This window comes from Bufo gargarizans, chromosome 6 (assembly GCF_014858855.1).
Source record: "Bufo gargarizans isolate SCDJY-AF-19 chromosome 6, ASM1485885v1, whole genome shotgun sequence".
NCBI classification, from domain to species: domain Eukaryota; kingdom Metazoa; phylum Chordata; class Amphibia; order Anura; family Bufonidae; genus Bufo; species Bufo gargarizans.
Genome location: NC_058085.1, coordinates 112,098,143 through 112,125,350, shown reverse-complemented (window position 1 = coordinate 112,125,350; position 27,208 = coordinate 112,098,143). Strand labels below are relative to the sequence as shown.

At 42.9% G+C, this 27,208-nt stretch overlaps 1 protein-coding gene across 1 annotated transcript; it reads right to left on the bottom strand.

The window, feature by feature from the left end:
* Positions 1-1,496: 1,496 nt before the first annotated feature.
* LOC122940940 (syndecan 4-B-like) lies at positions 1,497-20,106 on the bottom strand. Its single transcript, XM_044297872.1, has 5 exons — positions 19,912-20,106; positions 8,407-8,554; positions 6,660-6,706; positions 6,232-6,412; positions 1,497-3,036 (listed from the first exon to the last, which is right to left on the bottom strand). Exons 1-5 carry the CDS (start codon positions 19,972-19,974, stop codon positions 2,888-2,890), a joined length of 588 nt encoding a protein of 195 aa, XP_044153807.1. The 5' UTR covers positions 19,975-20,106; the 3' UTR covers positions 1,497-2,887.
* Between the last annotated feature and the right edge of the window lie 7,102 nt (positions 20,107-27,208).

Genomic DNA, 27,208 nt, shown 5'->3' with positions numbered 1-27,208 from the left:
CTATAGCAGAAAGGACAAACCCTCTGGGCTGCCAGCTTGAAATAAATGTAGAACAATTTAACCTAGAAAAGCTACAATTTCTGGGGAAAGAGTGTGAAGTGTTCTTGCCTCTACCAGTAGTCTACAACTGGAGTGGGCGGAGTGGCTTGAGTAACTGTGGAAAGGTTGGACTGGGCAGAGTAACTGTGTGGAGTTTTGGGAGTGAGTAAAGATAGTAAACATTACACTAAACAATTGATCAAATTTAAAAAGTGCACATGCCAAGCTTGATAGTGAGAAGTGCATTTAAACATTTATATAGCACATTTAATTGCAATGTTGTTGCCCAAAGTGCTTAACAGTTACATTAACACACTTTTATAAAAACATTAGCAGCCAATTTGTGTAGGTGGGCTTGAAAATGAGGGAGTGGTGGCAATTTAGAAATTATGTCCTGATTTTTCAGCTCACACTCTAGCTTTTGTCAGTCTGCTGGCTGCTCAAACACCTGGGTTCCTATGGCAACTCCCTCTACAGCAAGGGCAGAGAAGAGCGGTTAAAAAAACAAACTGCTCCAACTTGCTTACTTCACTGGCGGTAGCCATCTTCAGTTGTAGTTTAAAAATTATAAATCCTTCAGCGAAGGGTTTATATTGAGAGAATCACAAGACCCAGACTTCCATTTTGATGCATAGTATGTCTCTGAAATATTACCCTTTAAATTTGAGGTGGCTAGAGTGGAGTTTCAATTAATCTCAATGGGCAGCATGAGTGGCAAACAAATGGTCATATTGTGAAAACTATCAGGACTATGGCTTAGCCGTGGACATTTTTTAGTGGCAGCAGGGATAGCTGAACGTTTTGATAAGATTTGTGTAGGTGGGCTTGAAAATGAGGGAGTGGTGGCAGTTTAGAAATATGTCCTGATTTTTCAGCTCCCAATCTAGTTTTGAACATTCCGCCATTCATTCCGATGGGACCACAAAAACGCAGATATTTTGTGAATCATTGGGCGAACCGTTCCACAAAGTAATAGCACACCAATCGGAAACAATCAGCATGTTTCGGTATATTACTGTCTATGTAGTGTAAAAACTGTGGGAGGAGTTAGTGATTATATATATATATATATATATCATGTAGATTGTGGGCCCTCTCTCCTTCTGTACCAGTTTGTAACTCATTTTGTTTATGATTAGTGCAATTGTCTGTATTATGTATGTGCACCCCTTATCATATGTACAGCGCTATGGAATGAATGGCGCTATAATAATAATAACCGTAAGTGGTCTTACCATGCAAGAACAATGAACAGGGAGATCTCTGGATCCATGTGAGGTATAGGACAGATTCTAGCTTTGTTAGAAAGAGGCTGCCATATACTATGATGTCTGATTTATTTATTTTTTTCCCCCATCAATCATGGAATAACCCCTTTAATGGCAGTCTCACCCATCGAATGTTTGAAAAAGCGTCCACTTCGTTCTTGAGCATAAAGAAAGAACCCTACTATTAAAGGTTGTGAAATATAAATATATTTTAATAGTTGCTACATTGAAATATTGTACAGGTACAAAAAACAAAACAAGTAGTATTGTATGGTCCAATGTGAAAGAAATACAGAGCAGTCAGTCCACAGTAAACCCATTATTATACATTACAGAACCCAATGGAAGCAGAATTTAGTGACTGCCCTACAGATTACTTTAAAGTGAACCTGTCGCCAATATCAAGGAACCACATGTAGTGTTTTGATGTGGGCATGAAACTCATATTGACCTACAAAAAATAAAAATGTATTATTTTGTCCAATATTATTGGTGCCAGGTTCATTTTAGAAAGCCCTTGGTAAATACAAATATATATAATACATATGTACACAGATGGTAACATGAAACAGGGAATTTAAATAAAAAAAAGCATTTATTAAAGAAACAATTCTACAATCAATATTACAAATGCTATTCAAACCTAACATTTACTATAAAATAAATTTTGAATGCAGATCAGAATCTTTAAATTGTATTTTTCTCTTTTAGAAAAAAATTCTATGACTACAATTTAATGTCTCCCCATTTAAGGCTAATGACATCAGCTTATTCACATACATACCCACACACTGAAAACACACACAAAGGGCATTCACTCTAGAAAAGCAGACGTTGCACCCTTTATGGGCACAGCTGCTGTACCTCTCCTATAGAAACAATAGAAAATGGCAGTTTATCATCGTTCTTTTAGAGATTGGATGAGGTATAGTTAGAATTTGTCCAGGCAAAGAAGTCCTCGGCATACCAGCGCCATCACCACCCCAATATTTAATGGCTGTTGCCAGATAGTTAACTGGTTCTTGGACCAAACTGTTTAATATAAGGCCCCACTTTCGCCTCAACACCTGATAAGAGGTCTGTACTCAAGTAGCCTAAATCTTTACACAAATACATATATGAAAAAAAAAAAACACACACTAACCCGGAAGACATGTTGATCATTAAATTACAGAACATATGCATATTAGAGTTTACAAAAAATTACCACAAAACGTTCATTGTCCACTCTTTAAATGTAGTGTATTTAACTCCTTAAAGCATCCACCTTTATTTCAAAAAATGATCTCTGCTGGCAAGAGCACTTGGAATTTCTACATGAAATAAAACATTGCCTTTCTCCAGAAAAAAAATAAAAAAATAATAATATATCTGGCAAATCTCATTTCTTTAGGATTCAAAAAATAAAAAAATATACAGCTTATTTTTTTTTTCCTTTCAATAAAGCTTAAACTGTGTGAGCTGCAGCAGTTTTAATATTGGGTCACAGAAATGCATGTGGTAATACAACAAGGTTTGATCTCTCAGCTCAGCAATGCATTTCAAAGTCTGTTCGACAGTCGAAAGGGTCCATGTGAAGCCTATGCCTCAATTGTTGGGGCTTTCTTATAGATGGGTTTTTTCACTGTGTCGTAGGCAATGTCACCTTTTTTGTTCTTCCTAACACGCATTATCAGCAAGACGATGATGATGGCGAACACCAAGCCGACCAATCCACCAGCAACAACAGCTGTAGCGGGACGAAAAAAAAAACAAACATTTGTATTTTTCTTTCATTTAGTAAAAAAGATTAACAAGTTAGAGAGAGGAGCTTTATGACATTTTACTAAAAGAAGGGAAAGGACAGTATTTGAAGTTTATTGGGCTGGAGGACACAGGCGGTACCATATCCAGAAGGTTGAATGGCCCTTACATGCAGCTCCTCATTGAAATGATGTCAGGTGCCAATATGTATGAATCAATTCTACCTGGGGAGGGGGTATATTCAATAGAGGGGCCCAGCATATTGGGGAGCCTTTTGTACTCTTGGATAACCCCTTCAAGGACAAAGTAGCTTCACAGATATATACAGGTCCTTCTCAAAAAATTAGCATATTGTGATAAAGTTCATTATTTTCTGTAATGTACTGATAAACATTAGACTTTCATATATTTTAGATTCATTACACACCAACTGAAGTAGTTCAAGCCTTTTATTGTTTTAATATTGATGATTTTGGCATACAGCTCATGAAAACCCAAAATTCCTATCTAAAAAAATTAGCATATTTAATCCGACCAATAAAAGAAAAGTGTTTTTAATACAAAAAAAGTCAACCTTCAAATAATTATGTTCAGTTATGCACTCAATACTTGGTTGGGAATCCTTTTGCAGAAATCACTGCTTCAATGCGGTGTGGCATGGAGGCAATCAGCCTGTGGCACTGCTGAGGTGTTATGGAGGCCCAGGATGCTTCGATAGCGGCCTTTAAGCTCATCCAGAGTGTTGGGTCTTGCGTCTCTCAACTTTCTCTTCCCAATATCCCACAGATTCTCTATGGGGTTCAGGTCAGGAGAGTTGGCAGGCCAATTGAGCACAGTAATACCATGGTCAGTAAACCATTTACCAGTGGTTTTGGCACTGTGAGCAGGTGCCAGGTCGTGCTGAAAAATGAAATCTTCATCTCCATAAAGCTTTTCAGCAGATGGAAGCATGAAGTGCTCCAAAATCTCCTGATAGCTAGCTGCATTGACCCTGCCCTTGATAAAACACAGTGGACCAACACCAGCAGCTGACATGGCACCCCAGACCATCACTGACTGTGGGTACTTGACACTGGATCTCAGGCATTTTGGCATTTCCCTCTCCCCAGTCTTCCTCCAGACTCTGGCACCTTGATTTCCGAATGACATGCAACAGTCCAGTGCTGCTTCTCTGTAGCCCAGGTCAGGCGCTTCTGCCGCTGTTTCTGGTTCAAAAGTGGCTTGACCTGGGGAATGCGGCACCTGTAGCCCATTTCCTGCACATGCCTGTACACGGTGGCTCTGGATGTTTCTACTCCAGACTCAGTCCACTGCTTCCGCAGGCCCCCAAGGTCTGGAATCGGTCCTTCTCCACAATCTTCCTCAGGGTCCGGTCACTTCTTCTCGTTGTGCAGCGTTTTCTGCCACACTTTTTCCTTCCCACAGACTTCCCACTGAGGTGCCTTGATACAGCACTCTGGGAACAGCCTATTCGTTCAGAAATTTCTTTCTGTGTCTTACCCTTTTGTTTGAGGGTGTCAATGATGGCCTTCTGGACAGCAGTCAGGTCGGCAGTCTTACCCATGATTGCGGTTTTGAGTAATGAACCAGGCTGGGAGTTTTTAAAAGCCTCAGGAATCTTTTGCAGGTGTTTAGAGTTAATTAGTTGATTCAGATGATTAGGTTAATAGCTCGTTTAGAGAACCTTTTCATGATATGCTAATTTTTTGAGATAGGAATTTGGGGTTTTCATGAGCTGTATGCCAAAATCATCAATATTAAAACAATAAAAGGCTTGAACTACTTCAGTTGGTGTGTAATGAATCTAAAATATATGAAAGTCTAATGTTTATCAGTACATTACAGAAAATAATGAACTTTAACACAATATGCTAATTATTTGAGAAGGACCTGTATAGTCCAATACACATGCCACAATTTTTTAGGGCATATGGACGTTCAATAAGGCCCCTTTCACACGGGAGAGATTTCCGCGTGGGTGCAATGCGTGAGGGTGAACGCATTGCTCCCGCATTTAATCCGGAACCATTCATTTCTATGGGGCTGTGCACATGAGCAGTGATTTCCACGCATCACTTGTGTGAAAAATTGCTGCATGCTCTATATGCACATAGAAGTAAATGGCGCTGCGTGAAAATCACAAGTGTGGATGTGGTGCGATTTTCACGCATGGTTGCTAGGAGATGATCGGGATGGGGACCCGATTATTATTTTTTCCTTATAAACATGGTTATAAAGGGAAAATAGCATTCTTAATACAGAATGCTTAGTAAATTAGGGATGGAGGGGGAATAAATAATAATTTTACTTACACTTCTTTGTGCAGCCTGGCTTCTCTTTGAGGAAAAGGAACTGTGGTGATGTCACTGCACTCATCACATGGTCCGTCACATGATCGATCACCATGGTGATGATCATGTGATGAGCACAGTGACATCACCACAGGTCCTTTCCTCAAAGAGAAGCCGGGCTGCACGAACACGTGGATTAAGGAGTGTTACTTTTTTTCTTTTTTAACGCCATCACTATTTTACTAAGCATTCTGTATGAAGAATGCTATTATTTTCCCTTATAACAATTATAAGGGAAAATAATAAAAATCTACACAACACCGATCCCAAACCTGAACTTCTGTGAAGTACGGGTACCAAAAATGCCATTTTTTCTCATGCGCGTGCAAAACGCATTAAACCGCTTGGCACCCGCATCTTTTTCCCGCAACGCCCGTGTGAACCCAGCCTAAGGCCTAGTACAGCAAGACATTTACTGTACTAGGTTTAAGACCCCCAATAGGGCTACACAGACAGGTTTAATATAAACTCTTAACACATGTCTGGCACGCTACATGCAAGAAGGCTTTCCTCAGTCAAGAAAAACATCCGGTTGTAAGGTAGCTAGTTGTTTTTAAATGAATGACTTATAAGTCAGACCATTACAATAAGAGGAAGGAACTCAAAAAAAAAAAAAAGCCGAACAAATGGACAATTCTGTTCCTTCCGCTTAATGAATGGGTAAAATACACAACAACATGCTTGTCAAATTTATTTTTGGTTTATTCCACACACAGGTGGCATTCTTTGGGATATGTGGAATGAAGAGAAAAATCGGAAGTGATGATGAAAACACATCATGTAGACATCACAGGAGAAAAAAATAAATAAATAAAAAAAACACAACTTACCAATGACAACTTCTGTTCTGCTGAAGAAGCCATGAGAGGTGCTGGCCATTGAGATTTGATTTGATTGATCGTCAGGTATAGTCTCCTTTAAGACTTCTATATCATTGTTGATTTGGACGACTTCATTCTGATCTTTTACCTTGCGGACATCGTCTTCTAGAATTTTGTTACCAAGGGTTACCTGCGAGTGTAAGGAAAACATTTGGTTATAAGTACGTTGAAATACAGTCCAAGCAATAAATAAGATAACGTGCAAACTACTGAAGATTAAAGCTATGCCTTATACTACGCAAGGAGGGGTGAAGACAAATGTAACTCATTTAATACGTACACCGATTAAAAGGATCTCAATGTTTCTATGACTTGGCACAAATACAGGCACTCTAAGCAAGGATAATACAGATGTACATGTAAAACTCAGCACTTACGGTGGGTGTGGAGATGGTTGATTCAAGGTCATCCTCTGATTCTTCATCTGAAGAGAAGATTAAGATCAGATATCAGTATTCATTTCAAAGCCTCTGCTACATTCATTAACTAACGCAACAAAAAAAAAAAAAGCCTCAAACGCCAACTTCATGGTCCCAGTTGGACATTAGAGTATAGTTGTAATGACACCATCTTTTGGTTACTTTTTCCCCCGGACAGGCGATTAACCTGTGACAGGAAGCCTACGACTTTCCCTTTAAATTTCAAGCAGCCGGTATATTTACTCAGCACACAAGTCTCTCTGGTAGACTAACATTCTTGTTTTTCCAAGTCTTCAACAACCACACCTTGTTTGTTTTTCCAATGTATTTATATGGCAGATAGGTTTAAACCTGTCTACACTGATTTCACGAGAACTGCGCAAATATTCCAAGGAGAGCAGAATGGAAGGCATGAGCCAAGTACGGGACGAGTTTGCCATAAAGCTTAGAGAATATAATTCTGATCATTTGTCAAATGCATAAGTCTGTAGGGCAATGGTAGGGCCTTTAAAGAGAGTTTGTTTTCAGTTTTAAACATGCTGAACTCTTCCCTGGGGTGAGGAGGAGACCAGGACAAAAATCATACCTCTTGTGGAGCTTTTATTATAAGAAGCACATATATGAACTTTTATTCAGCTAGAATCTGCTCCTGCAAGTGGCCAGTGAGAAGTGTCCTCTTGCTTCGAGTGACAGCTGTAGCATCTAACTAAGCGACCACTTTAGCAGTCACATCAAGCAGGATAGCGGTGCAGGCAATACAGAGAGCACTTCATAGTGAAGCTCAAATTCCTGGGCACTTGCAGGAGCTGGCAGAATAAATATTCATATTCTCCTTAAGGCCTCTTGCACACAACCGTATGTATTTTGCAGTCCGCAAAAACTGATCTGTGCATTCTGTATTTTACGGAACAGAACAACTGGCCCCTAATAGAACAGTACTACCCTTGGCCGTAATGCAGAAAATGCTCTTTTTTTGCGGAATGGAAATATGGAAACGGAATGCACACGGAGTACTTTCCATTTTTTTTTTGCAAACCCATGAAATGAATGGTTCCGTATACTGTCTGCAAAAAAACAATGATATGCTAATGAGCCTCTAGCTGCTATGTGGGCGTAAAATCAGCACCTAGAGGCTCCTTCTACTCACCCTTTATCCCGCCCAGGTCTCCTGTTCTGCCCGCCCCTGCTCCTCTAAATTGATGGCACGGTCCACCGCATAGTTTACGAAATCCCGCGCCGTTCACTTATCTTCGGTGCAGTGAGTGAATGATGCGCTCCTGATGCTGGATTCCTCACTGTGCCGACTACGTCACAGTGAGGAAGCCGCCATCAGGAGAGCGGCCTTCACTCACTGCGCCGAAGACAGAAGTGAACGGCGCAGACACAGGATTTCGTCAACGATGCGGTGGACCGCGGCATCAATCGAGAGGCGCTGGGAGGGGCAGAACAGGAGACCTGGGCGGGGATAAAGGGTGAGTAGAGCAAGCCTCTAGGTGCTGATTTTACGCCCACATAGCAGCTAGAGGCTCATTAGCATATAATAAAAGTGCTTTTTTTTCCTCACAAAAACGGCTGCAGGGGCAAATGTTAGAAACATACTGTTATGTAGTGCTGACATTAGCGCATCGCTATGTCAGTCAGCTACATAACAGTATTTCTGGTGGTAGAAGCCCTTTAATGAGAGCAGCCATAAAAATAACCCTACCTATATCCCCAGAGCCAGAGGACCCTTCATAGTCATCAGAATCTTCATCATCATAGTTGTCAGTGTATATATCTTCATCGTCTGCCCCTGAAGCTTCAAGCAGACCGCCGATCATTGTATGTGGGTCCATCAACTCTGTTTCTCTTATCTAAAATAAAAAAATTAAACAAATACATTAGTCTTAAATGCAGCTACAAAGTTCAACCACTTTGACTCCTAAATCAGAATATTCAAACAGGGCCAAAAACGAGGAGGAAAAAACAAACAATTATGGGACACAGTTGCGTCAAAGGCTCTGGCAGTGAAACTGTTAATACAGGTGAGCCAACACGTAAGCCATTTTCTTCCCAAGGAGATTTTATTTCAATAATTAAAAACAGGTTGGTGCAGAAGTCTCCTTTACTGCAAGGTGTAAAGCTATAACCACACCTGCTTTAAAAGAACACTCCTTAAAAAACAAAAACAAAAAAAAAAAAAACCACACACACACGTCGCTGAGAGCACACACACATCTAATTTTAGGTCCATTCATTTTGTGATAAGCAACCAGGGTCGTAGCTGAAGACCCATAATTGAGCTCCACTTTCCAGTCACGGACACCACAGGATCTAATGACGTACCACCACACCGGATGCTTAGGCATCTTTGGTGGCATTATTTGGTGCCGTAAACTTGCTTGTATGTTATTCTTTGCACCGTCAAACCTCATGGGGTCCAGGCTCCAACAACGGCACATTTCAGGATGTGCACATCTGCCGGACAGCTTTACATATCTAAAGAACATTCCTTGCTCACTAGAGACCAATATTTTGCAATCAACACTTCTCTTTAAAAGGCAGCCTTGTGACAGTTCATATTTGCATTGCCTGAAGAGTTTGTCACTTGGTTTGCTACATGTTGGAAACTCCTGGTGATTTTCCAAGATTGCTGCTTGCACAACAAACTGGTGTGAGCACACACCGTCCCGAAAAGGGGTTTGTGCTCATGACAATTAATGGCACGTTACTGCTCCAGGAACTATAGTCATAAAAAGAAACAGACGTGGAAAAAACCGGTTCAGCAATGAGTCTTCAAGGAAAGTCTAGATGTCAACAGGATAGCCAACTAGTCACAAGACATATCTATCAGAAGTCACCTAGTGTCATATGGAGACTCTACAGGTAACCAGGTTCTGGGCTCTTTTAATAAGCCTAGTAATATAGTATGTGGGACCCTCAAGGCAACCGAATAAAATAAAGCTTGACCTGCCTACTTGTAAAGGGGTTCTGCAGGAGCTTGTGGCTATACATGGTGGGAGCTTAAGCAATGGGTAAAGAGAGGGATAAGTGCCACCGCAAACAGAACCAACTGTATGTGCATAAATTCCTAACAGAAAGCCGGGTTGAGATAGGAAAACCACAACCTAGAAGTAACTGGACTAAAAAAAGTTAAGAAACCTCAAAATCCAACCAGAAAAGAAAAAACAAACAATCTCATTCTAATGGGTGATGCAAGAATGAAAAATAATGTCAACTGGAAATTGTTAACATGGACCAACTGGAAATACGGCGGTTTGCATGTCCTTGTTTTGCTGTGCATTTTTACATCAGCAGGATAATATTTAACTCTAATGCGAGATAAACTGCACTCCGCAAGGTCAGCTTCTGGGACAAATGGTTCGAAATGGTGAAGTTACTGCAAACAGGCCCATGGATCGGCGACAGTAAACATCACATGCCAGGGAAGCGGAGTGAACTGCACAGATTCAATTAACCTTCAATAGATTGGGAAGTATACGTTTCCTAGCTTTTAATACTTTTTGCAATTGTATGTGGAGGTTTAATTTTTTTCTATTCTCTTCGAATCATGTGGATAGGGGATAACTGAACAAGGGTGTCTGACTGCTGGGACCATACCAACGCCGAGAACAGGGGGTGCCATTCCCACAATCTGAGGAAGCAGCAGATTGAGTATGCGCCACGCTGCTCCGTTCATTCTCTATGGGACTGCAGTACAGCGCTTAGCCATCTCCTGCAGTCCCATAAGGAATGAATGGAGAGGCAGCACTTATGCTCAATCTACTGCTCCATCAGGATGGGGGAACGGGTACCCAGTTCTCAGAATCTGTGGGTGTCCCAGCTGTTGGATGCCTTCCCCTAATTCTCTTTGAATGTCATGGAAGGGCAGTATACAAAAATATCTTTTGAAGTCCATAAAAATGTCAGACTAGATGAGGAATACACCCTAAAAGCACCAAAGGCATTTAGGTATCCAAAAGAAATAATTTGCATAGATACCAACTAACATATTACATAAACCTTTCACTTATATCAGCCATGTTACCTGTGCTACTTAAAGAGCATGTCTATTCATCACTAGGCTGAAAATAGTGAACGAGTCTCCAAAAGCTTCTCGTGTGCAGCAAATAGATTAAAGGCCCCTATACAGATTTGCAGACAATGCGATCATAAAAGTAATATCTGTTTCTACCATCTCAGATTCTGGAAGGCTCATGTTTTTTTTGGGAAAGTAATCAATACCACCCTTACAATAGCTGGAGAACAGAATGGACATGGCCGGATGAAAGCCATTCCTTTTGAACATCTTTAGCACAGGTAAGAGATCAAAGCATCCGCATGAAATAGTATAGACCTCTACCTTGACCCTGCAGAGATGCTACCTGATACAGTATTACACCAGCGCAGGAGGAGGGGGCCAACCTTTCTGTTTTGCTTTAACAAACTTTTGTGATCATAAATATCCAAATGGTTGGCGATACAAAAAGGAGAATGCATGAGCTGCCACATGTTTGCCTAGCTGGTGGAACCTCGGTGCAGGTAGTTTGCATATATAATGAACAAACATTACTTGACTGTTCATCATACTACGATCAGACATCGCAGAAGACTACAGCCAAGGGGATCCTTTAAGAAGATGCACTAAACTATAGGACTACACAATTTTCATGGATTTGGGGGGGGGGGGGGGCGCACTTGTTAGGGTCACAGGCACTTAAACAAGCGTTTGGAAATTATAAAATAAAATTGCACCCTGCCATTAACCTATGTGGTGCAACATGAGGAAGCTCAGACCCACAGCTAAAGAATAGGGAAAAAAATTAAATAATGGCAGGTTACAAAGTGAGGCGCCCCTTTATCATTGTAGGGAAGGACATGCACCATTGAAGCCTTTCCATCATCTTGTATGTCAGCTTTGTCTAAAAACTTACAAGATGAGACTACCAAGTGAAGACTCAAGCAAGCGACTGCAGAAGCCACTTCACACATACTTGAGACATCCTACCAATATGGCCTTGAGAAGTGCCTAATCCTGCATTGCTGTAGTACACAGCCCTACAAAATCTGCACTGAAGAGGTAGACTGTGACCATGAGCCTTGCAATGATCCCACATTTTGTAACCTGAACATAGCTGTAGGCGAGGACCAACGTTAAGCCTGTATCCGTACTTAAAACCATGCTTCGTGTGCTTGTTAACTGAAATCAGAGAAGTACATGGAAATCAAACTCTTCCTGAGCCGAACCTGGTTTTCATTCTTGACTGACATAAAGAACCTTCTTTAGGGATGAAGCAGTCTCTGTAAAGGAGAATCTGAGCCCGGGGGAAAAAGCGCTTCCTGCCTGTGTGTTCCTCAGCTCGGAGAGGCCTGCTTGTACTTGTTCTAGAGGATATGATGGTAATAGCGCATTAGCACACCATGTTTATGATCCCCGCCATCAGGAACAGCAAATATGACTTCACCACCAGAGTTTGTTAGGTTAATCCGATAAATTTCCTCATGATGGTTTGTTGATGTAACATAACATGGTGCCAGTGACCTCACCCACTAGAACATACAAGGGGCTGAAAAATCTGTTTTTTTTTTGTAAAATGGCTTCTGCTGCCGCCTCCACTATGTGATGTCCAAGATGAAAAATGAAGTATGATGGAAGACAGTCATTGCAGAAACCTGGGAGAAGTTTAAAGTGTAACCAAGTCAAGACTGCCATATTTTGGTCACTTCAATGGTCATTGTGAACTAGAAAGTGATGGCACTTGTTTCTAGTAAGGGTGCCGATATACAGTCACACTTTCTTACCTTTCCTCAACGTGTCCTTTCTTACTTGCCCATTGGCTTAAGATCTTCCAAGACGAGTGGCCGAAGAATATACGTAGCGATGAGTGAAGAGAGCTTCAGATGCTTAAGTGTAAAGTAGCTTCAGTCAAAACTTTGGATTAATATTGTGCGGAGATCTGTCTCCATACAGTATTTATATATTTTTTTTAAATGGGCTCCGATGAGCAGAGGTCAGTCATTTTTGAAGTCGTGTGAGACTTCATTGGATAACTTCGGTAGTTGATTTTCAAAGTGAAAAACCAATTTAAAACTTGGATCCGAACTCATCTTATAAGGTTTGAACAAACACTTGTGTTACTCGCAGTGCCCTACAAACTTTCTCCACAGCTGATCATCTTGTGATATACTGAGACAAGAGGATAGGTAAGAAAGGAGGAGACATCAAGATGATTAAGGGTATGTTCAGTTTTTTTGGGCACTGATTCCAAGCGCAATGGAGGAATCCACATGTGAATTCATACTGTGCTCCCCCCTCCCCAACTTGCACTAAAAATAAATAAAGCAATTTTCAGCACAGAAAAGACTGTGCAGACATACCCTTATTCTATCTAAATCTATGGTCCTCCTGTGTAGACAATCATTAAAACTATGAGGGTGGAGCCCCAAAAGACCCAAATAGTCAGGGATACATGCTAAAGGAGAAGGTGAATACACAGATAAGATAATCAATAATTAAACGCGTACATCTTGCCACACCTAAGTGCTCGGCAAACAGATCTTGATTTTGCCTTCAATAAAAGCAGGAAATTAACACTTTTCTAAATGAATGACTAATGAAAGTGTCTGGGGTAGAAAATGCACTTCATTGTGTGCCCTCCGCACCATTGACTGTTCCTTGTCAGTAATGAGTCAGCTGTTCGCTGAGCGTTGGCACCATGTAGAGATTTGTAATTACAGTGTGAAGTCATTAGCACACCAATGGCTGCTGTCTGGAGACGGCCGGTCCAATGTAGACAAGGCATAGCTCCAATGTGGTGGATGTAACACTGCTAAAAAACGCGCTTCCTCCTGTGGCCACCAGGAAAAGGGTGGACGTTTGCCGAGTACGATAATCTCCATTTCTGACTCAAGCAGGTTATTTCTAGTCTTCAGATGAATGCTCCAGAACTGAATTCGTATCCAGTCACCCACCCATGTAAACAAGTGCACAAAAGGGACACCGAAGCAGCACTATCCCCCAAAGAGACAAGAATTGCAGTGCAGCCAAGTTGTGTCTATATGAAGAGATGAACCCTACGTAGGCTCAAAGAGTCTAGCATATGGAGTGACAGGCCAGGAAGCAATAGTCTTGAATATAGATTGAAGGAAGATAGCGCTTCCGACTATTCCCTCTTGGCGTAACACTGAAGGGCCATGAGAAAAGCTCTGATGTTATGGGGTAAAGAGGAAACCACATACAATAGGAATGACTTTAAAGTAATGTGGAAGGAAGCAGCTCATCAAATAACACTAACAGCTGGAGACATCTGTAGACCGCTACAGCGAGACCCACGAGAGCGAGCACTACCAGCTCTTCCTCCGACCAACAATGCAACCTTGGGTATAGTCAACTGAAAATAAAGCTATGGCAGATACATGAGCAGGAGCAAATCCTGTGATAGAGGGGAAAATTCCAGGCTGCAAAGATAGGACGACATAGAGCGATGTAGTAAAGGAAACTGTAAGGCAAATAAGGGGAATCAGCACCTGTTCTAACAAAAGCCAGGTAGACAATAGAGCCATTCTCCTCGCCTCAACGTGTTAGCACGAACTCCTGCAACCTACAATAGAGAATGTACTGTTCCATTAGAGAAGGTAACCAGACACCTCCAACTTTATATAAGTCATACAGGACTTGTTAAACTGCATGTGAAGAAAATGGCTCACAGCAAGGACTGTCACATGTCAGGGTTTGTAAAGCAAGAACTCACTATTAACTGTGTCTATGGCCTGAAATGCACGGCATCTAGCTCAGTGCAGCCTTAATACTACGGCGGACTCCTGAGTTACAGCAAGTGACACCTTGGGCACCTCCCCAATAAAGAATCGTAAGTGGTCTAAGAATGGCCCTTCTAAAGGAATGCTTCCAGACATCACTGGACACATGGCCAGGTGGTGGCCACTTACAGACTTATGTCTATTATAATGTAGACTCACCAATTTAAGCCCAAGCGTGGTAACGAAGGCTTTCTTCTAGGAAAATGTGCCTTCAGACTAAAGCCACCTATAGAGTCATGTTTGGAGATCCTTTCCCAGTTGGATCTGCAGACCACCTCACCTCTGTAGAGGCCTTGCTGATCTTAATTACCAGTTCCTAAAGCCATTTTCACACAAGCGCCTTCAGTCCTGGAAGTGCGCTCTACGTGACGGTCACATTTCCTGGACTGAACAACACTCCTCTGATCTGAACTCAGGATGTAGTATGCTGTGCCTACCTGACCATGATAATGCTTTAACTACAGTACTGAAGGAACACATGGCATCATAAGTAGTTATGAGCAGTGTTCAGTCCGGGAAACATGGCCGGCACAAAGTGCGTTTCCCAGACTGAAATCGCTCATGTAAAATTGGCCTAAGTTTGCATTCTCTTGGCTCTAGTTTCTCCACTGCAGAAGGTGGTTTGACTTCTCCCTTGTTTTCAGTAACAACCTCCAATAGACATGCAAAAAATGTTAAATGTGCCAATGGCACATTTCTGGCTGTATTTGCTACCTGGCGTTTAGTAGCTCTGTGGAATTGCCTAAAAAAAAAAAAAAAAAAAAAAAAAAAAAAAGGGTCCTAATGCAGTTTATATAATGGGAGAGACTGTATAGCATACAGTGGATGTAACCGTATATAATGACCCCCACCTTAAAAAGACTGCAAGAACCAAAGCTCAAGGTGAAGATCAGGCCAACAATATGTCCATCAGACGTGTTTGAACTAGTTTCCAGTAATACAATTTGTACCATGATGGAGCTGGGTGTTACTGCAGTCATGTCATTCACTGGGACCAATTAACAGTTATTAACCATAATTAAAACGGGTTCCAAACTGGAGCACACCTTATTTAAAGCAGTATGTATCATACGTCACCAGGCAAGATGGCATGAAAGACGCTGGTCTACTTAAGTAAATACATATATCGTTCTGTGTATACAAGAGTGAGAACACAAAGCCTAAGGGCTCTGTCACATGAGCGGATCCCGTGTGGGTAATCCGCTGCGTGAAAGAGCCAAGCCGTGCCTATGTGACCTTTTTACTACAAAATCAGTGACAACTTTATCTCACTGCGATTTTGTAGTAAAAAGGTCACAGAGCATTATTAATCGTGTTAATGCTCCGTGTTGGTGCTGTCCAGAACGGGGCTAGGCTCTTTCACGCAGCGGACAACACGCATGGTATTCACTTGTGTAAAAGAGCCCTTAGGGTTTGACGTGGTCAGGATGTGAAGCATGAAAGGCAGCATAATAGGTACACACGCAGGGCAGTTCTCTCCGCATGTAAGGGCACCTGGAATTCAGGACATTCTCCAGGGACAGAACAAAAGAAGCTCAGGATGTTTACTGCACCGTCCCCAACACTTCAGAGGCCTCGAGAAATAATAGAGCAGCTGCTCAGTGGCGGTAGAAAACATCATGCTGCTACCAAACTACTAAAAGGCAGGCCGGGACACAAGTGACGCACAAGGCTAGAAATGCCACCTTAAGAGTAGTTATTCACCTGCGTAGTCAGCATTAGTCACCTGAAGAGTGCATAGAAGCATAGGTGCATACAGGGCCGCCCCTCCCATATTTGTACAATGATGTAGGCCAGGGAGCAGCAACCTCCGGCTTCTACAGCTGTTTTGAAACTACAACTCCATTTACTACTATAGGAGTTACAAGAATAGCAGAGCAAATGTGCAGGCTGGGAGTTGTAGTTTCACAGCAGCTGGAGTGCTGAAGGTTACTGAACCCCGATATAGGTAATACATGCCTACATTAAAAGCTGAACCAGTGCCCACTAAAGGGAGTCGTTTTAGGGAAACGGTTTGTCTGCTACGAATGTATTAAGGTGAACTGTACAAAGCACTACAACTACCAGTTTAGACAAGAAAACACAAGTCATGTGAGGGCAGACATCTTCAGCGCCCAGGCAATGGGCGACAGTCTTACCAGGACTTGACCTCAATAAGGAGGAAGCTTAAGGCTCCAATAAGTATTTACATAGTCTACCCTTGGGCAGAGCTGGCCTATACAGAACCTTAGGTGAGCACGCCGCAATTCAGCACATGCTACGTGTAAATGAAGGGATGGCTGCAACTGTGGTCCCTGATGGTCTTCCACAGACCACGCAGTGATGCTAACCTCCTGCACTCCAGCTGTGGTCAAAACTTCAACTCCCAGCATGCTACATTAATTTATGTGAAGTTCTGAGAACAGCCAAGCAAAGTGAACATCTTGGGAGTTGTAGTTTTACCACAGCTGGAGTGCCGGTGGTTAGCCATCACAGGTCTAGGTCTTTGCATTCTTAGGAGGTATTCTTGTATTGATAGGGGGATACCTACAAGATTAGTTGGGGGTCCTACAGCTGGGACCCCCACCAATCACAAGAACAGGGACCTTTTACTACTCAGAGCCTCCCCAAAATGATACAGCCACTTGAGTCATTTCTACGGGAGATGAGAGCTGTGCCCTGCCGTCTCCAAAATCCCAGTACAGTTGAATGGAGCGGCAATGCACATGCCCAACCTGCCACTCTGCACGTCAGGGGCTCCATGGTAGGACACCCACCGATTAGTTATCCCATATACTGTGGACAGGGAATAACTACCAGAATTCCCTTTTACGCGTCAGTACAATCTATAGGGCACCTATGTTTTAAGATAATTACAAAATTTAGGAATGGGAGGAATCATTCAAGGGGAAACTACGGTAATCAGAGGGCTGCTCAGATAAAAGGTTTAAGCAATGGAAGCTTAAAAAAAAAAAAAAAAAGAAGGAAAGCCCAAGATTTTAATTTAAGACCAGTGAAGAGACCCTCTGAGCCAGAACAAATTGCTAAAGAGCAGGAGAGCATGGATTTCTCCACAGGTATTGCAGGCTGGGGTTAAAATAAATATCCCTTTAGGACCTATATACTTAAATCTGGTACATATTGGTCTAAAACAGCATCTAGCGGCTCCATACACAAACCCTTCACCAGGGCATCTAAAATAAACTCCACCAATCTGATTGCAGATTAGATCCAACCCCAGGAGTCCACGTTAACTATGGTAATCCAATCTCTGCCACGGAAATGATCTTTTAACTAGAACACTTTCCTACCTCATAAAGCACGCCATCATTTATATGCAAACGAGGCGGCCCCCTAGAGAACAATTCCCCCCGGAGGGGCCTCATTCTATAGGCGCTGGGCTTTTGAACTGGCAGACTGACTCTGGATGCCTGGTTGTTGTTTTGAACTGGTACAATTCAGGCCCCCCCACCACCCTGCTCAACCCGCTGGAGCATATATCTGAAATAGCTCACTGCATCCTAAAAGATCCCAAAGCTTTAATCACATTTCCATTTTTTTACAATTTAAAACTTATCTACGTCTTACAAGCCAATGCTTGCGAGGTCGGTGACCCCCACTAAAATGCACGCACTGTCATCCATGAGAAATCTGATGTTCCCTCTCCTGGTTCACTCTGGAAGCCTGAAGGAAATCATTTCCTAAAATGGGCAAGTTTTTTTTTTTTTTCCTGTTAAAAGAAAGAAAAAAAAAAGTTCCAGAGAAGCCATTTGTGACATTACGCAAGACAGGAGGGTCTATGTTGCAAGACTAATGTACCGTGACATGTGGAGACATCAAAGTCTAGCAAAGTAAGGCATCCATGAGGGACCTGGGGTGGCAGATTTGGACGCCCCACAAACTTGTTTACTGTGCAAAAACACGTAGAAGCAGCACTGGTCGAGCAAAGTCACAGCTGGGGGCCCCCAAAATGAAAATATATGCGACTATGCCGGAAACTTGGCTTCCATAATCCTTCCATGTTTATCCAAGCTCCTCGTTTTACATAACTACTTGACAAGGATGCCAGAAACATCTGCTAAGACGACGGTCAAGAGGCTCCTTTATCCCGGGAACAAGAACATTCCAAACACGAGCTGGAATCTAAACATTAGCTTCTCAGACACAGAAAGAGGTCGCCCCTCGCCAAAAAGTTATTTGGCCAGAGAGCAAGAATGAGCGCAACGTCAACGCAAGCTTCCCGGAGCCATTGCTGCAACAGTCATAGATGAGATCATGGAAGGGGCCCACCAGCAAACAGAACATGACGCCACACGTGTCTCACTTGTGGTCTCCAACCCCCTCCAGGCCTGCTGGGAGTTGTAGTTTTTAAACAAAGCAAGAGCAACGGGTCAGATGGACTATAGCGCTGTACATCAATGGTTTGTGACCTAGAAAGAAGGCCTTGATGGAATCCCAATATTGGGAGTACCAACCTCGCTGGAGAAAGCAGAAGGCACTGGACACTTACAGGTGGATCCTGTGGTAATATCTCTATATTTAGTGACTTGGTGGGGTTTCTCAAATCTTCCTGTGATGCCCACTATAGGCAAGTCCAAATGGTATAGTGGCACAGGCGACAATTGGAAAACATGGACGCTCATGGACAGCTATTAAGTGAGGAAGCACATTTCTTAAAGTTGACCACCCCTAGGTTATGAGCACGCTGCGCAACAGTGTGGCGCTACGCTCGAGGGCCACAGTGGGCTCTGAGATCACTAATTAGTCCCTCTACGTTGTTAATGGCCACACAAGTTAGAGCCCAACGCGGCTGTTCGGTACTCAACCGCACCGTGTGGTGGTACCCAAACAGGTCCTCCCTTTAATAACAAAGACGACCGATTCGATGTCTGACCGGACCACGCAACCATTACACACACCAATAACTCGGATGGATAAGAGGAAAAAACGTGAACACAATACATTCCCAGCAGTAATGGAGGAGACTCCAGGAGTCACACACAGGGGAGAGACAGGGGCCGCGTTTGGTCAGGACTTTATCCACAGCTCATTAGCCAAGCGAATTACGTCCGCCAGGGAAGAGGTGCTGGAATGCCTCAGGAACAATGGGACAGGTCAGAGAGCCAGCCTCAGAGACAGCAGACACAAGGGAGAGACAGGCTCTTAAATGGAGCCACATTCCAGTCACACCCCCCCGGCCCCTCCACCACATGCCGACTACAAAGTGACCACCGGGCAACCAGACAAAAGCCACTTACCAAGCGGGCTCCAAATCTACCTGAGAGGTCTGAGCTGTCCTCATGTGGTGGGACTACAAATACCAGAAATGCAACTCAAAAGGAAGCGTGCTGGGACCTGTAGTCCCACCATAGCACAGGAATGCCAGCTATGCGCTGCCCCCCCTTACCCGCGCTTTTATACGACTGCCACTTACCGATTCTGCCACCGCGGCGCTCAGCAGGCACCCGACCAGGAACAGCACGAGCCTCACGTTCATGATGAATGGCGCTTAGTCCTCTGCTGCGACAATTCCAAAACTTCTCAGTGTCTGATAGCAAGCGTTATCTCCCCAGCTGCTATGCGACTCTTTCCCAGCAAACTTTACTACTCTCCTCTGTGTGAGTTACCTTCAAAGGATTTTTTATAGAATGTCTCCTCCCATCCACTACACACAATCCTCTCTCCCCTCCCCCCTTTACCGGAATTTCCCTGTCTGGAGTTGATTCATTTAAAGGGGAAATGACATAAGAGGCTGAGGTTTCACTAGTGAGGAAATGGAATTTTTTTCCCCTCAGTCTTTTGTTTCTGTGACATGAGGTGGAGGAGTGCGCCATATGGCTTCACTTTCAGCTTCCACATTCACTACCTGCCTACAAGGAAGCTGGAGGCTGCCATGCTACTTTCTATGGGCTCGTTCACACCACTGTATGGCTTTTTCAGTGTTTTGCGGGCCATTTTTTAGCGTATCCTTTTTTCCATTTTATGTTTCAGTAGAGTTTTCGGTTTCGTTTTTCCGTATGGCATATACAGTATACAGTAATTACATAGAAAAAATTAGGCTGGGCATAACATTTTCAATAGATGTTTCCGCAAAAAAAGGAACGGATACGGAAGACATACGCAGTACATTCAGTATGTGTTCTATTTTTTTTGCGGACCCATTGACTTGAATGGAGCCACAGAACATGATTTGTTGGGCAAAAATAGGACATGTTCTGTCTGAATGGAAATACGGAAACGGTATACATACGGAGTGCATTCCGTTTTTTTACGGAACAATTAAAATTAATGTTTCTGTATACGGAATAAAAAAATTGCCCGTATACAGAGCGTAAAAAAAACTTTGATGTTAACGAGCCCGATATGTTTTGTCACCGCCGTATCCGTGTGCTGTCTGCATCCGTGTGTCTGTTCCTCAAGTTATAATACATGGGCGATTCTGGTCAGCAAAATGCGGTCCGTAGACCCATTAAAGTCATTGGGGTCATTTACTGTCATGCCCTAGCATGTCGCAGTGCGACACCACAGACTATCATTATAAAAATTGTTGCGCGACATATGTTGCAGTGTAGTTGTGCCCTATGCAGTGGGGGACGGAGAGAAAATGGACCCAGCACCATTGACTTACATTGTGAGTCATGCTGGATCCATCTTGCTCCACATCCCATGCCGGACAGAAAAAAACGCTGCTTTCTGCTTTTTTTCTGTCTGGCATGGGAAGCCAATGAAACGGAACAGAATGCATTCTGGTGCACGCCATTCAGTTTTGTCCCCATTGACAATGAATGGGGACAAAACAGAAAAGTTTTCCTCCGGTATTGAGATCCTATGGCGGATCTCAATACCGGAAAGGAAAAACGCAGATGTGAAAGTAGCCTTAGTGACCCCAATGGGTCGGTAAAAAAAGTAGATGGCACACGGACAGTAGAACAGATAGAGGTGTGTGGCTGTGCATGAGGCCTTACTGGAACTTTCCGGTTTCACTACAAGGTGCCAATGTTGCAAACAATAGAGAAGATTAATCAAAAGTGGTGTAAAGGGAAACTGGCTTAGGGCTCATTCACACAACCGTATGTATTTTGTGATCCGCAAAAAATACAGATGACGATCGTATGCATTCCATATTTTGCGGAACGGAACAGCTGGCTCCTAATAGAACAGTACTACCCTTGTCCGTAATGCGGACAATAATATGACATGTTCTATTTTTTTGCGGAATGGACATACAGAGTAACTTTTTTTTTTTTTTGCGGACCCATTGAAATGAACGGAGACGGAAAGAAAAAACGTTTGTGTGCATGAGCCCTTAGGCTGAGTTTGTGTGCACCCCCCCCGGGCCCGTGCTGTGGACCGCTAATGCCCAAACATCGGCCGTGCGCCCACCACACTGTTTGCAGATGTGCCGCCATTCACTTGAATAGGTCCGCGATCCACAAGATTCAGCCAGCACTGCAACAAAATAGAACATGTTTGGAGGTACAGACTGAACTCTCACGGAAGCGCTCCATAGTACTTCCGTGGGCTCCCACTCCATGCCTCTACTCCGTATCATGTGGATTGCGGACCCATTCAAGGGCTGCAATACGGGCACGGGCCAAGCCCTAACTGATAGAAATAACTGAAGTTTGAACTCAGTCTTAGTTGCCCATAGCAAGCAATCAGATTCCACCTTTCATTTTCCAAAGGAGCTCTGAAAAGTGGTTGGTGATATCTGATTGGTTGCTGTGGACAACTGAAGCAGTTTTCCTTTCCACCACTTTTGATAAATCTCCCCCAATGATATACAGACGTGGACAAAATTGTTGGTACCCTTTGGTCAATGAAAGAAAAAGTCACAATGGTCACAGAAATAACTTTAATCTGACAAAAGTAATAATAAATTAAAATTCTATAAATGTTAACCAATGAAAGTCAGACATTGTTTTTCAACCATGCTTCAACAGAATTATGTAAAAAAATAAACTCATGAAACAGGCATGGACAAAAATGATGGTACCCCTAACTTAATATTTTGTTGCGCAACCTTTTGAGGCAATCACTGCAATCAAACGCTTCCTGTAACTGTCAATGAGACATCTGCACCTCTCAGCAGGTATTTTGGCCCACTCCTCATGAGCAAACTGCTCCAGTTGTGTCCGGTTTGAAGGGTGCCTTTTCCAGACTGCATGTTTCAGCTCCTTCCAAAGATGCTCAATAGGATTGAGGTCAGGGCTCATAGAAGGCCACTTTAGAATAGTCCAATTTTTTCCTCTTAGCCATTCTTGGGTGTTTTTAGCGGTGTGTTTTGGGTCATTGTCCTGTTGCAAGACCCATGACCTGCGACTGAGACCAAGCTTTCTGACACTGGCTAGTACATTTCTCTCTAGAATTCCTTGATAGTCTTGAGATTTCATTGTACCCTGCACAGATTCAAGACACCCTGTGCCAGACGCAGCAAAGCAGCCCCAGAACATAACAGAGCCTCCTCCATGTTTCACAGTAGGGACAGTGTTCTTTTCTTGATATGCTTCATTTTTTCGTCTGTGAACATACAGCTGATGTGCCTTGGCAAAAACTTCGATTTTTGTCTCATCTGTCCACAGGACATTCTCCCAGAAGCTTTGTGGCTTGTCAACATGTAGTTTGGCATATTCCAGTCTTGCTTTTTTATGATTCGTTTTCAACAATGGTGTCCTCCTTGGTCGTCTCCCATGTAGTCCACTTTGGCTCAAACAACGACGGATGGTGCGATCTGACACTGATGTTCCTTGAGCATGAAGTTCACCTTGAATCTCTTTAGAAGTCTTTCTAGGCTCTTTTGTTACCATTCGGATTATCCGTCTCTTAGATTTGTCATCAATTTTCCTCCTGCGGCCACGTCCAGGGAGGTTGGCTACAGTCCCATGGATCTTAAACTTATGAATAATATGTGCAACTGTACTCACAGGAACATCTAGTTGCTTGGAGATGGTCTTATAGCCTTTACCTTTAACATGCTTGTCTATAATTTTCTTTCTGATCTCTTGAGACAGCTCTTTCCTTTGCTTCCTCTGGTCCATGTCGAGTGTGGTACACACCATATCACCAAACAACACAGTGATTACCTGGAGCCATATATAGGCCCAATGGCTGATTACAAGGTTGTAGACACCTGTGATGCTAATTAGTGGACACACCTTGAATTAACATGTCCCTTTGGTCACATTATGTTCTGTGTTTTCTAGGGGTACCATCATTTTTGTCCATGCCTGTTTCATGAGTTTATTTTTTTACATAATTCTGTTGAAGCATGGTTGAAAAACAATGTCTGACTTTCATTGGTTAACATTTATAGAATTTTAATTTATTATTACTTTTGTCAGATTAAAGTTATTTCTGTGACCATTGTGACTTTTTCTTTCATTGACCAAAGGGTACCAACAATTTTGTCCACGTCTGTAAGACCTTGCTGATGTTACATGGCCGCAGTCATGTGACTACTGAGGTTTCCATTCATTTCTAGTGCTCAGAAGCAAAGCGAATCTGAAGCAAAGTGGAGCTGTTTATGGCAACCAATACGGTTGCAACTTTCATTCGAAATAGGGCAGCGGAAAAATAAGATCTTTGAAGCAATACATCTGTCCATCCAGTTCGGCCTGTTATCCTGCAAGTTGATCCAGAGGAAGGCAAACAAAAAAACTGGGAGGTAGAAGCCAATTCTCCCTACTTAAGGGGAAAAACATTCCTTCCCGACTCCAATCAGAATAACTTCCTGGATCAGAGACCCCTCTCTAGTAGCTATAGCCTGTAATATCATTACACTCCAGAAATACATCCAGGCCCCTCTTGAATTCCTTTATTGTACTCACCATCACCAGCTCCTCAGGCAGAGAGTTCCATAGTCTCACTGCTCTTACCGTAAAGAACCCTCTTCTATGTTTGTGTACAAACCTTCTTTCCTCCAGACGCATAGGATGTCCCCTCGTCACAGTCACAGTCCTGGGGATAAATAGATGATGGGAGAGATCTCTGTACTGACCCCTGATATATTCATACATAGTTATTAGATCTCCCCTCAGTCGTCTTTTTCTAAAGTGAATAACCCTAATTTTGGTTGTGCTTAAAGGGGCTTTCAGGCCATGGATCTTCCCATTTTGTGGTAAGTCATCTCACGTTCTCCTGTGGCAGTCTGAATAAATACAGCCAAGGATTTATTGAAGATTTTGAGGATGTAATATCATCACCACAGGTCAGTTTACGATGTGGGTCAGTGGAAAAATCACGGAGACCAAACATGTCCATTGAAGTCAATTGTTCTGTTAAAAACCACTGAGAAAACATGGATGGTATTCTCTGGAAATAGTAGTCTCCACAGAATATGGGGTCAAAAAATGGGCACACCGATTCTTCACGGATATGCGCATAGTACATAAATAAAAAATACAGTCGTATACATGAGACTTAACCTCTTCCCGACCAGCGCTGTACATGTACGCTACTGGCCAGGAGTTTAAAGATGGCGCCTGTTCGGGAGCGCAGCGGGCACCATAGCAGCCAGGTGCCTGCTGTTTCATACAGCAAACACCAGCGGCTAATGTCCGCGACTGGTGGTAATGCCAGTCGTGGACATTTAACCCTTCAGATGCCATAGTCAAAAGTAACCACAGCATTTGTACGAGCTAAAAATTGAAAGCGCAAGAAAAACGATACATATGTGATATCGCCGTAATCGTACTAACCTGGAGATTAAAAGCAACTGGTCAGTTTTATTATATAGGGAACGCCGTAGAAGCAAAACCCATAAAACTGTTGCGGAATTGCTTTTTATTTTACAATTTCACCCCATTTGAAATTTTCTTTCCCCACTACATCGTATGCAATATTAAATGATGTTATCAATCAAAATCAATGAATATGAGTACTGGCTGTGGTCAACATGGTCAGCATGCGTCAGCAATTAACCGATGTGTGAAAAATCTTCTGCAGTTTTTGCTGTCGTTCCACAGAAAAATAAAAACGAGTAAAAAAAACATGTATGGCTGTGGACTTCACCCTCTCCATTGCAAAGAGTGATATCCTCGGTGGAAATCTGCTGAATAAATCTACTCTGTGTTTTTTTGGGGTGGAAGTGGTGGAAAGGCACACGACCGTATGGCTTTTTCTGTATTTTGCGGTCCTTTTTTCACGGATCCATTGTTCTGTTTTTTTTTTTCCCATTGTGTTTCCGTTTCCATTCCGTAGTTCCGCAAAAAATCTCCGTACGGTCTCCGTATGCGATCCGTTGTTTGCGGATCGCAAACAGAAACATTAAATTTTCTATCATTAATGTCATGTACAGTAATGTGTTTCAACAGTTGTGGGGATTCTCTCTGGTAGACAGGGTGTGCGGACGCAGTACAGAGGCAAATTACCAGTTCTTAAATCAAACTTTCATGTTTATTCACACATAAAGCAAAAACAAAATGTCACTTTGCAGTGTTAGTTCACACACAATGGAAAGTCCACATAACAAAAATTACCTTGTTGGCAGTTCTGCCTCCAGCAGTCCATAGTAGGCTTTTAGGGGACTCGTTTCCCTTACAGACGGGTCTCAGCCCTCCAGCACGGCTCAAGCCTCAGATCCCAGCACACACACCTCCTGAGCTCCACTGTCAGACTGAGGTAATCCTCCTCACCTGGCAGTGCTGGCTGGTTTTTACGCCTGGCAAAATCCAGCCTGGAACATGGGGAGTAGTCACCCACCCAGCACTTTGACTACTCCCAGTAAGAGCCGTCCCGTATCAGCTATACAGCCATACTAAGTATTAAAGTGTCAAACAGCAACTGCTGCTAACACATAAAAACCGACTCTTACTCCACCGAGGCCAGGGAACCTTGGTAACACGTACCTATCATCCACGATGATTCCTTGTACCTTATTACACAGTATACACATGGGCAAAGTGGGCATGGATCCGCAAAAAACTGATGATATACGGATGTGTTCCGTATGCATTCTGTATTTTTTGTGGACCCATTGACTTGAATGGAGCCACGGATTGTTATTTGCGGGCAATAACAGGACAAGTTCTATCTTTCAGCGGAACGGAAATACGGAAACGGAATGCATACGGAGTACATTCCGTTTTTTTTTGTAAATGAATGGTTCTGCATACGGACCGCAAACGGAATCCGCAAAAAACAGAACGGAAACTGCAAGAGGCCTTAGTCAGATTCCACCTTTCATTTTTCAGAGCTCCTTGGGAAAATGAAAGGTGGAACCTGATTGGTTGCTGTGGACAACGGAGCCAGTTCTACTTTACACCAGTGAGTGTGTGGATGAGGTTTTCTGCAGTCTCATGCACTTTGCTGGTACTGTACAAACGCTGTGGATTGGCAGCACACATAATTCACAAAGACAAATCTGCAGCATTTCAGTCTCGTGTGAACATAGCCTAAAGCTGCCCTACACAGAAGAATTTCACCACTTTGGCTGATGATCACATGCAATGACCAACGTTGTCTGCCAAAAATGTGATCTGTGTATGTTGACCAGTGTATGATGTGATCGGCTGAGCCTAGCCAACCATTTACCACTTTGTGCAGGTCCACTGTGTTGTTGCTTTTAATACTGGGGATAGTTTATCAAACGCTGAACGTAGGTCAAAAATTAGGCGCATCCTCTGAAAATCCATGGGGAGATTTATCAAAACTGATACAAGGGAACACAGCAGCCAAACAGATTCTTGCAGCTAGCGTAGTGCTGCTAGTAAATGACCCCATTGTCTGGCATG

Coding starts and splice junctions, on each gene's coding strand:
- LOC122940940 (XM_044297872.1), bottom strand. CDS start 19,974: ATGAACGTGAGGCTCGTGCTGTTCCTGGTCGGGTGCCTGCTGAGCGCC. Junction 8,555..19,911: donor GCGCCGCGGTGGCAGAATCG/GTAAGTGGCAGT, acceptor TTTTTATTTTAG/ATAAGAGAAACAGAGTTGAT. Junction 6,413..6,659: donor CAACCATCTCCACACCCACC/GTAAGTGCTGAG, acceptor TTACACTCGCAG/GTAACCCTTGGTAACAAAAT.